At 50.6% G+C, this 11,161-nt stretch overlaps 1 protein-coding gene across 1 annotated transcript; it reads left to right on the top strand.

Moving 5' to 3' along the window:
- Nucleotides 1-419: 419 nt before the first annotated feature.
- On the top strand, nt 420-2,574 carry LOC123107439 (UDP-glycosyltransferase 79). The gene is made up of 2 exons (XM_044529425.1): nt 420-1,210; nt 1,482-2,574. Exons 1-2 carry the CDS (start codon nt 512-514, stop codon nt 2,217-2,219), a joined length of 1,437 nt encoding a protein of 478 aa, XP_044385360.1. The 5' UTR covers nt 420-511; the 3' UTR covers nt 2,220-2,574.
- The last annotated feature ends 8,587 nt before the right edge of the window (nt 2,575-11,161 follow it).

Below are 11,161 nucleotides of genomic sequence, written 5' to 3'. Positions count from 1 at the left end.
AATACATGCCGTAGCTGTCGATCCATATACATACCCATTTGTTGAACACAGTACAATTATTGCTCACATACCCGAGTCACGCTCATTCCTATTCATATGCACACTCTATGCCCTCAGAAAACCTTCCTATTTATATGCATACTCTATTTTTATAAACATCTTCGAAAGACTGAGCCGGCTTAACATCTTAAGATTTTATAAAGACATTACACACGCGTGTCAATGGAAACATCTTCTTCTACTGAAAAAACATCGCCGGAAGATTGAAATAAATACAGAAATAATACGGACACCAATGTCAAGTCTAGGACATGAACACTGGTGGACAAAAAATACCATTGTTCTTTTAACCGTGCAACAACAGGCTGGTTCCCTACATACGACAGCACATTTGCCTCCTCCCGCGTCGTGCCATTCATACATATACCTTATCGAGTACATTAGCTACTTCTGTGCTCTGAACCTCCGATAAGACACAGACAGCTACGTGCAACGCGCAGCTAGCTTAGTCATGGCTTCTCACGGCAAGGACACGCAACAAGTCGTCGCCGGCGCCGACGGCAGAGGCGGGGGCTACGTGCTGCTCCTGCCGTACCCAAGCCAAGGCCACGTCCACCCGATGCTGCAGTTCGCCAAGCGCCTCGCGCACCACGGCATGCGCCCCACGCTCGCCGTCTCCCGCTACATCCTCGCCACATGCAAGCCCGACGCCGCCGCGGTCGGCGCGGTCCGCCTGGCCGCCGTATCCGACGGCTGCGACGCGGGCGGGTTCGGCGAGTGCAACGACGTCACGGCCTACCTGGGGCTCCTGGAGGCCGCGGGTTCGGAAACGCTGGGGGAGCTCCTAGACGCCGAGGCCGCGGAGGGGCGCCCCGTCCGGGCGGTGGTCTACGACGCGTTCCTGCCGTGGGCGCGCGGCGTGGCGCAGCGGCACGGCGCCGCCGCCGTGGCCTTCTTCACCCAGCCGTGCGCCGTCAACGTGGTGTACGGCCACGTGTGGTGCGAGCGGGTCGGCGTGCCCGTGGAGGCTGGATCCACCGTCGTCGGCCTGCCTGGGCTGCCGGCGCTCGAGCCGGAGGGCTTGCCGTGGTTCCTCAAGGTCGGGCCCGGCCCCTACCCGGGCTACTTCGAGATGGTGATGAGCCAGTTCAAGGGGCTGGAGCTGGCCGACGACGTGCTCGTCAACTCTTTCTACGAGCTCGAGCCCGAGGTGAGCTCTCTACTCCATCAGTCTCTGGTTGGTGCAACAAAATCTTCGATCGTCAGAAACAAATCTTGCACTGTTCCACTCATACATTCTTTCCGATAGAAGTACGTAGAACGCAACACGTTCGTCCTATTTTAATATGAAAATACTGGTTGCTATCTTATCTGGATGCTCAAAAGTCAGCAAGCAGTAGTACTAAATTCGAATTCGTTCGTGTAATTTTCTGCCGAGGAGAGGAGCACTGACGTTAACGTGCAACTGACTGGGAGTGCAGGAGGCGGCGTACATGGCGTCGGCGTGGCGCGCCAAGACGATCGGGCCGACGGTGCCGGCGTCCTACGTGCACGACGACCGCATGCCCTCGGACACCAAGTACGGCTTCCACCTCTTCGAGCTCACGGCCGCGCCCTGCGTGTCCTGGCTGTCAACGCACCCGGCGCGCTCCGTGGTGTTCGCCTCCTTCGGCAGCCTGTCGAACCTGGACCCGGCGGAGATGCGCGAGGTGGCGCACGGCCTCCTGGACGCCGGCCGCCCGTTCCTCTGGGCCGTGCGCGAGTCGGAGAGCCACAAGCTGCCCGCCGGCTACGGCGACGCCGTGGCGGCGCGCGGCGGGATGGTGGTGTCGTGGTGCCCGCAGCTGGAGGTGCTGGCGCACCAGGCGGTGGGGTGCTTCCTGACGCACTGCGGGTGGAACTCGACGTCGGAGGCGCTGGTGGCCGGCGTGCCGATGGTGGCGCTGCCGCAGTGGACGGACCAGCCGATGAACGCCAAGTACGTGGAGGCCGTGTGGCGGGCGGGCGTGCGCGTGCGCCCCGCGGCCCAGGACGGGCTCGCGCGGAGGGGGGAGGTGGCGGGCGGGATCGAGGCGGTGATGGCCGGCGAGCGGAGCGGCGAGTACAGGAGGAACGCCGCCGCGTGGGCGGAGAAGGCACGGGCGGCCAGCCGGGAGGGCGGCAGCTCCGACCGGAACATTGCCGCGTTCGTCGCCAAGTATGGCTCCAGCTCCAAGTGATGGACATGGAATGGAATGAAGTGTGTGAGCTATTCCTTCCATTTCAAAATATAGTGCGCCCGCGCTTTCCAAAATTCAATTTTAACCATAAATTTAACCAACGAGACCAACTGCGACGGGAGAAAAAAATTATATAGTTGAAAACTTCTTTTGAATACGAATTCACTGATATAATTTTTACTCCCGCCGCAATCGGTCTTGCTGGTTAAATTTACGGTTAAAGTTGAAGCACGAGGATAAAAGAAGCATTACATTATAGAATGGAGGGAGTATTGTACAGAGCTTTCCGCATTTGCGCGTTGCGTGGGCAGACTCATTTGATGATGGTGAAATAAATGGTTGATATGTTTGCGCCGCTGCTGTTTCGTTTGGCTGTACCGTAGCATTTTTGGAAGTCTGTTCCTCTCTTCTCTCCGGCGAAAGGGACGATGTATATTAGATGATCGCGAAACGATAATGGAGTAGCAAAAATGTTACACCTACGTACAAGCTACGTTTCCTTAACTTTTTTTTTGAGCAAAAACAATTCCTTCCTTAACTAATCTCTCTATGAAGGACGGGACGTCGACCCGTTGGCTGGGCTATTTTACTAACCTCTCCACCTTTTTTTGGAGAAAAACTATGAGCCTCGATGTGAATCCAAACATCAGGGACTGGTTATTTCACTAATAGAAAAATGGCCATTTGTCCTGGTTCATAAGGTCCATCTGTCCCGGTTGCGGAACCGGGACTAAAGGGTCGTTACTAATGCCCTTGGCTTTTATCCTGGTTCTTATACGAACCGGGACAGATGGGCCTCCACGTGGCCGCTGTGGCGAGTCCAGGCAGGAGTGCATTTAGTCCCGGTTGGTGGCACCAACCGGGACCAATAAGCATCCACGCGTCAGCTATTCAGGGGTTAGGGTTTTTGTTTTTTTCTAAAAGGGGGTGGATTTGGGGGTTTTGTATGGTTAATTAAGGTGTTTCATATATTATGTTAGGTAGCTAATTAATTAATAGAGAAAAGTGTCCTCTCTTATCTCCGTGCTTAGTCGATGCTACGTACTATACGTATAGAGAGGCCATCGACACGCTAGCTAGTAAGAAAATGAAGGAAACCATTAAGTACAGAAGTTCGTCATGCATAATGAGAGAAGTGATCGACCTCTCCTTCTCCGAGAGATTGGTCGAACAACAAGTTTTTGTATATCTATCTGGCGCTACTGGCTACATATATACAATATAAGATCTCTTACAATATAATGCCCTAACTAAATATGAACTCAGGGTCCACATAGTATTCTCTGGCTTTATTGATGATGTGGTCAAGAAAGAATCCCGCTAATTCCTCTTGAATTGCTTTCATGCGATCTTCTGGTAGGAGTTCATTCCGCATCTCCCACGTCTAATTTGAAGAAGGGGGTTAATACATATATATGAATGAAACTCAACAGAAATGATGGTGTAATAAAATGAAATTGTGAATATTATATCTTACGCACATGAAATTGTCTTTTAGAGTAGCCCCGCTTATCTTTGCAAGTCGCGTTGTAGATGAACTCGCACACGTAGTATCCACAGAAATCATTCCCTTATTCCTACCACAAGCACTTTACGAGAAATAGAAGTCAATCAAATTGATAATGAAAGATTATAAATGGCATTGATGAAAGTAGGTAGAATCAACGGGATCGAGATGCGCGGAACTAGCTAGCTAGTACTACTTACTTTCGGGTATGTCCATCGTAGCTCCCCCGGCAGTCCCGAAGCTTGTGCGGTGAATACTTTCCAAACCCTGCGAGACAAAGAAAACAATTACTTGATATTAGGAAATGAACAAAAAATTGCCGATATGGTGCGATAATGATCGATTGAACTTACTTCTCGAACATTTTAGTCATGTCTGCATAGGTCTCTGGAGATTTTCGTCTCGAGTCTAAGACGATTACTAGTCCCTGCTCAAGCTTAATCTCCAGGCGAATATAGTAAAAGTTGCGCACGCATGCATAACTCATCAATTACATTACTATAACCTCGCTTGAGTAATAAGGGAAACCGAATATGCACAAGACAGTAACACTCACTTGAAGTTGTAAGGAAAGAGTATTTTATCTTTGTTTTGATTTACTATCAATGATTTGAGCAAGTTGGCCTCAGCATCATTGGCGTTCTTTTCAACCTCAAATTTATCTATGAGATTTGGGTTAATGAATCCAATATCATACATTTCTGCTTTTCTGCACTCAACGATCTTCAATCTGCATAATATAGTGAGGATAATCATATATACATGCAATGAAAGAGCTGAGCTATATATAGATACTTAATGACAGAAGTAGTACTTACAGACAGTAGCAAGTGACCGTTAATTTATTGAGGGCCTTTTGATTGAACCACTGGAAGAACTCCTCAAATGGAACAATCAACAAATCAATTCTAACGAGGTCGTGCTCCTCTTTAACTCTCAGATACAAAGTATTCGTCCCCCCAGACTCTCTGCAGGTTTCCATGTACCAATCATGGAATTTTTGCATCATCGTTGTTAGAGATTTTTCATCTTTGACAAGAGGCTTCCCGTAATGGTATTGGTGTTCTTCCACCTCCAAGAAATCATAATGTACACCGTCGGGCAGGTAATCTTCAAGATTGTTATAACCGGGCACCATCCCAGGATCATTAGCGACGATATCGCTAGACACCTTGAGCGGGGGGCATGATTGGTCCGCTTGTTCGCCGAGCTGGGCAATATTTTTCCCAACTCATCGTTTTGCTAACCTTCGATCACTGATAGTATTTCCCGACCGCTCCGCTTCGATATATACCTTTGCAGTAATGCACTCATAGTTGGTTTTCGGCGGAGACTTTGGTGGTTTCCTCAGGGCATCGAGTGTGCGCTTTGCTTTCACCCGGTCTACCTTCTCCTCCGGAGGTGGATGTCTCTTTGCTTTCACCCCTTCAAAGAAGTCATTCACTTCTTTTTCCACGATCTTCGCCTTTTCTTACATGGTCCTCTTGTATGGTAACTTCTCTAGAGGCTTGAGAGGTGGACCGAATCTGTATTGCCTGCCTATGGCTGTACTGCTAGACGCCGGAGCAGACGGAGCGGCTGCGACTGTCTTCTTTTGTGCTTGCTTACGAGGCGGAGGAGAAGGACTATGACGCGCCGGAGCAGCCGGGGCGGCGGCGGGTCTCTTCCGCCTTTGCTGGAGAGGCGGAGAAGGATGAGGCTGGTTGCTGCTCGGGCGCGCCGATGTAGGCGGAGAAGAAGGCGGAGTGCCGCCACACGCCGGAGAAGGAGGCTGGTGGCTGCTCGGGCGCGCCGACGCAGGCCGAGAAGGAGGCGGAGTGCCGCCACACGCCGGAGAAGGAGGCTGAGTGCCCTGATCACTCGCCGAAGGAGGAGGCGGTGGAGGAGGTGGAGTGCCCTGACTCGCCGGAGGAGGAGGAGGCGGAGGTGTCCAGTTCGGAAGATTGATGAGCTCCTTCCACCATAGGCATGGAGTCTTCAGAGCAGAACCCAGCCGAGTCTCCCCGTCACCCATAGGGTGGTCAAGCTGGAGGTCCCCAAATCCTTCTGTGATTTCATCAACCATCACCCTAGCATATCCTTCTGGAATCGGCCGACAGAGAAAAGTTGCGCCAGGTTCAGGACGTGCAATAGAGCCAACAGCCGCCTTGACTTTCATATTCATCCATTGCATCATAAGATGGCAATTGTGAGACTCCGTGATTAAGTCCACGGGGTAGCTAGCAGGAGCCGTGAAGACAGGCTCCTGAAGCAGCTCCGTGGAAGCCACGCTGCTTCTTCGCTGAGATGGCGGGGTAGCTTCGGGTGTAGCAGCTTCGGCAGGTCGCGCGTTGCGGGCCTCGTCTCGTTCCTCTAGCGCTTGTACCCTTGCGTGCAGCGCCTGTAGTTGGGTCAGCTCCTTTTTCTTCTTCCTCTCCCGGCGTTTGTAATCGCCTGCATCGGGAAATCCAGCCTTCCACAAAAGGGAGACTGGCGTGCCTCGTGTCCGTCCGGGATGCTCAGGATTCCCGAGGGCCTTTGTGAGCTTGTCGTTCTCTCTGTCCGGAACGAACGTCCCTTGTCGCGCCTTTTCGATATACTCCTGAAGCTTCACGATGGGTGTGTTCAGCTGCTCGTTGGTCCAAATGCACTTCCCTGTTACAGGGTCCAATTTTCCCCCAACCCCGAAGAACCAAGTCCTGCAACGGTCTGGCCAGCGTCACGTCTCTGGTTCGATCCCTTTAGCAATGAGGTCATTCTCAGCCTTGTCCCACAACGGCCGGGCTGTCAAGTAGCCATCTGACCCCGTGCGATGGTGATGCTTCTTCTTTGCAGCATTTTTCTTGTTTGTCGCTGACATCTTCGCTGCTCTCTCAGATTTCTTTTTGGTGATAAATGCGGGCCACTGATCTTTGATCTTCTCAAATCGGCCGATGAATTCTGGAGTCTTGTCTTGGTCGATAAACGATGATTTCAGCTCATTCTTCCACCTCCTGAATAGCTCAGCCATCTTCTTGGTGTTCTCATCGCCCAAGACGCAAAACCTGATCTTCCCCCAACGTCTCCAAAAGGCTGCAGCCCGCTTAAGGTGCAAGGACAGGGAGCTCTTCCGGTCGATCGGTTCGGGGTTGTCCTCAATCCCCAAAGAACCGATGGAAGCTCGTTGACCCATGCACCTGCTGCGTGCTTGAGATCGCGCATCAATCGAGGTTTTAGTCCTTTGAGAATTAAGCCGTTTGCTCTTTCCGCTTGTCCATTCGCCCGGGGGTGAGCGACCGAAGTGTAGTCGACTCGTGTGCCCTGAGAGGCGCAAAAGGCCCTGAATTTGTTGAAATCGAAGTTTGACCCATTGTCAGTGATGATGTTGTGCGGAACTCCATATCTGAATATCAACTCTCTGATGAAACTGATAGCAGTGCAAGCATCAAGATTCTTGATAGGCTTAACTTCAATCCATTTGGTGAACTTGTCGACTGCTACTAGCACATGAGTGAAGCCGCTCCTGCCCGTTCTCAGTGGTACAACCATGTCCAGCCGCCAAACAACGAAGGGCTAGACGAGTGGAATGGTTTTCAGGGCTGACGCGGGCTTGTGCGACATATTGGAGTAATACTGACATCCTTCACATTTGTCAACTATCTCTTTCGCCATTTCATTCGCTCTTGGCCAGTAGAATCCCGCTCGGTATGCTTTAGCCACAATGGTCCGAGAGGATGCATGATGACCACAGGTCCCCGAGTGGATATCATCAAGGATCATCTGACCTTCTTCTGGTGTTATACACTTCTGACTGACTCCAGTCGCGCTTTCTCTATACAACTGTCCCTTTATGACTGTAAAGGCCTTGGATCGATGGACGATCTGTCGAGCCTCTTCTTCGTCCTCTGGGAGTTCTTTACTTAGGATGTACGCGATGTACGATATTGTCCAGTCGGGAGTGATGACCAAGACTTCCATGATCAGGTCGACCACAGCTGGAACTTCAATTTCAGTCGGATCCGTGGCACTTTTTGGCTGCGGGGCCTCTTCAGTGAAGGGATCCTCCTGAACCGATGGTGTGTGGATGTGTTCCAAAAACACATTGCTGGGAATGGCTTCTCTTTTGGAACCTATTTTTGCCAAATCATCAGCTGCTTGATTTTTCAGTCGGGGTATGTGATGAAGTTCTAACCCCTCGAATTTCTTCTCCAGCTTTCTCACTGCATTGCAATAACCAGTCATGGCTGGACTTCTGACGTCCCACTCCTTCATCACCTGATTAACCACCAAATCTGAGTCGCCATAGACCATGACGCGACGGACGCCGAGTGAAATGGCCATGCGCAACCCATATAAAAGTGCTTCATATTCTGCCTCGTTATTGGAGGAATCAAAGTGGATTTGAAGGACATATCTAAGCTTATCTCCTCGGGGGGAGACCAATACTACCCCGGCACCGGAACCATTCAGCATTTTGGAAACATGGTCCAATGCTCCGAGTGAACCTAAGTCGGCAATTGCTGTTCAATCCACTCGGTGACGAAATCTGCTATTGCCTGGGACTTGATAGCTTTCTTTGCCTCAAACTTGATATCTAGAGGAAGGAGTTCAATCGTCCATTTTGCCACTCGACCAGTTGCATCTCTGTTGTGCAGGATCTCTGACAATGGAGCGTCGCTGACGACTGTAATGGAATGATCAGAGAAGTAGTGAGCAACCTTCTTTGTGGTCATATAAATCCCATATACAAGCTTCTGATAATGAGGATATCTTTGCTTCGACGGGGTCAAAACTTCAGAAATATAATATACTGGGCGCTGAACTTTGAAGACTTTTCCTTCTTCTTCTCGCTCGACTGTAAGTACCGTACTGACGACTTGTCCCATGGCTGCGATGTAAAGCAGCAAAGGCTCTTTGCTAATTGGGGCAGCAAGCACCGGCTGGGTGGAGAGCAGAGCTTTGAGCTCTGCAAATGCTGCATCAGCTTCAGGAGTCCACGCGAACTTGTCTGACTTCTTCATCAATCGGTAAAGAGGCAATGCCTTTTCACCGAGACGAGAGATGAATCGACTTAAAGCGGCCAAGCAACCAGTAAGCTTCTGGACGTCGTGCACTCGCACAGGACTTTTCATTCGGAGTATAGTACCAACTTTTTTCGGAAACAAGGAAACCGAGTAACTTTCCGCCAGGAACTCCGAATGTGCACTTTGATGGATTAAGCTTGATATCATACCTCCTGAGGTTGGCAAAGGTTCTAGCAAGGTCAGTCAGCAGGTTGGAACCCTTCCGTGACTTGACCACAATATCATCCATGTATGCTTCCACATTCCGACTGATTTGAGTGAGCAAACACTTCTGAATCATCCTCATGAATGTGGCTCCGGCATTCTTGAGGCCGAATGGCATGGTAACATAACAGAAGCACCCGAACGGAGTGATGAAAGCTGTTTTGATCCCATCAGGCCCATACAGACGGATCTGATGGTACCCGGAATAGGCATCTAAAAAAGACAGTCGCTCACATCCCGCAGTCAAGTCGACTATCTCATCGATGCGGGGGAGAGGAAAATGATCTTTCGGGCAGGCCCGATTGATATGTTTAAAGTCAATGCACATGCGAAGTTACTTGTCCTTCTTGGGGACCATGACAATGTTGGCGAGCCACTCAGAGTGGTAGATCTCTCGGATGAACTCCGCTGCTAAGAGCCGAGCCACCTCCTCACCAATAGCCTTTCTCTTCTGGATGGCGGACCGTCGGAGATGTTCTTTGACAGGTTTTACTTTTGAGTCGACTCGTAGGCGGTGCTCAGCCAGTTCCCTGGGAACACCCGGCATGTCAGAAGGCTTCCATGCGAAAATGTCCCAGTTCTCACGGAGGAACTGGATGAGCGCTTCTTCCTATTTGGAGTCGAGTGTTGTTGAGATATGAGTCGGAGCAGCACTGGGATCGGTCGGGTGAATGTGAGCCGGCTTCGTTTCGCTAGACGACTGAAAAGCCGATTCTGTAGCGGGCTTCTTGGCACGCAACAAATCACTCGGGTCTGCAATCTTCTGGTATTCCTGCAGCTCCACCATTGCCATCTGAGCATCAGCGATCTTTGAACCTTTCTGAAAACACTCTTCTGCTTTCTTCCGATTGCCCATAACAGTGATCACACCTTTGGGACCAGGCATCTTCAATTTGAGATACACATAACATGGTCAAGCCATGAAGCGTGCATAAGCCGGCCTGCCCAAAATAGCGTGATAAGCACTCTGGAAATCTACAACTTTGAACGTCAACTTTTCTTTGCGGTAATTCTTGGAATCACCGAAAACCACATCAAGAGCAATCTAGCCGAGTGACTCAGCCTTCTTCCCAGGAATGACTCCATGGAAACTCATGTTGCTGGTACTGAGTCTGGACATCGGAATGCCCATCCCTTTCAGCGTCTCAGCATACAGTATGTTCAAACCACTGCCGCCATCCATCAAGACTTTGGTCAGTCGAGTGCCTTCGACAACTGGGTCGACCACCAAAGCTTGCCTCCCACGGGTGGCAATGTGCGTTGGGTGATCGGACTGGTCGAATGTGATGGCAGTCTGAGACCACTTCAGATAACTGGGTGTTGCCGGAGCAACCATATTTATCTCACGATTGATAACTTTCAATCGACTTTTGCTTTCAACATCAGCAAAAATCATCAGGGTGGAATTGACCTGGGGGTATCAATCATCACTGTCTTCCTTGTCCTCAACTTTGTCCGACTCCTTTTCCTTATCTTTGGGCTGCTTGCCCTGGAACTGCTGGATCAAGAGCCGACACTGTCGAGTGGTATGTTTCGGGTAAATGAACTTACCCTCTTGGTGTGGATGTGACATGGCAAATCCAACACATCATTTCCGTCTTGGTCTTTAACTTTCTTGGGGTTCCAAGGTCCTTTGGGTTTCCCCTTAAACCTTCCTTGAGTTACAGCCAAGGCTTCCCCAGGAGCAGCTGGCTCGGCTTTCCGCTTCTGTTTCTGATTGGAATTTCCTCCGGTTTCTTGAGCGACTGACTTGAGCTTGCCACTCCTGAGTCAATCCTCATCTTCACCATTAGCGTACTTGGTGGCAATCTCCATCATCCGATTCAGAGACATATCTCCGGTTCGACCGAATTTCAGATTCAGTTCTCTGTACTTGACGCCTTCTTTGAAGGCACAGACTGCTTGGTGGTCAGGCACATTCTCTACCGTGTGATCTAACGCGATCCATCTCTGGATGTAATCCCTCAAAGTTTCATTCGGCTTCTGCACGCAAGGCCGCAGTTCCGTCAGCCCTGTCGGTCGCTTGCATGTTCCTTCAAATGTGGTGACAAACACTCGGGCGAGATCTTCCCAAGTGTAAATGCTGCTGGGTGCTAACTGATTTAGCCACGCTCTGGCTGAGCCCTCCAACATGAGAGGCAGGTGCTTCATGGCCACTTCATCATTGCCACCGCCAATCTGGACAGCCA

This window comes from Triticum aestivum, chromosome 5A (genome assembly GCF_018294505.1).
Source record: "Triticum aestivum cultivar Chinese Spring chromosome 5A, IWGSC CS RefSeq v2.1, whole genome shotgun sequence".
In the NCBI taxonomy this organism is placed as follows: Eukaryota; Viridiplantae; Streptophyta; class Magnoliopsida; order Poales; family Poaceae; genus Triticum; species Triticum aestivum.
The sequence above is the reverse complement of the archived record's forward strand: the minus strand, read 5'-3'. Positions and strand labels throughout refer to the sequence as shown.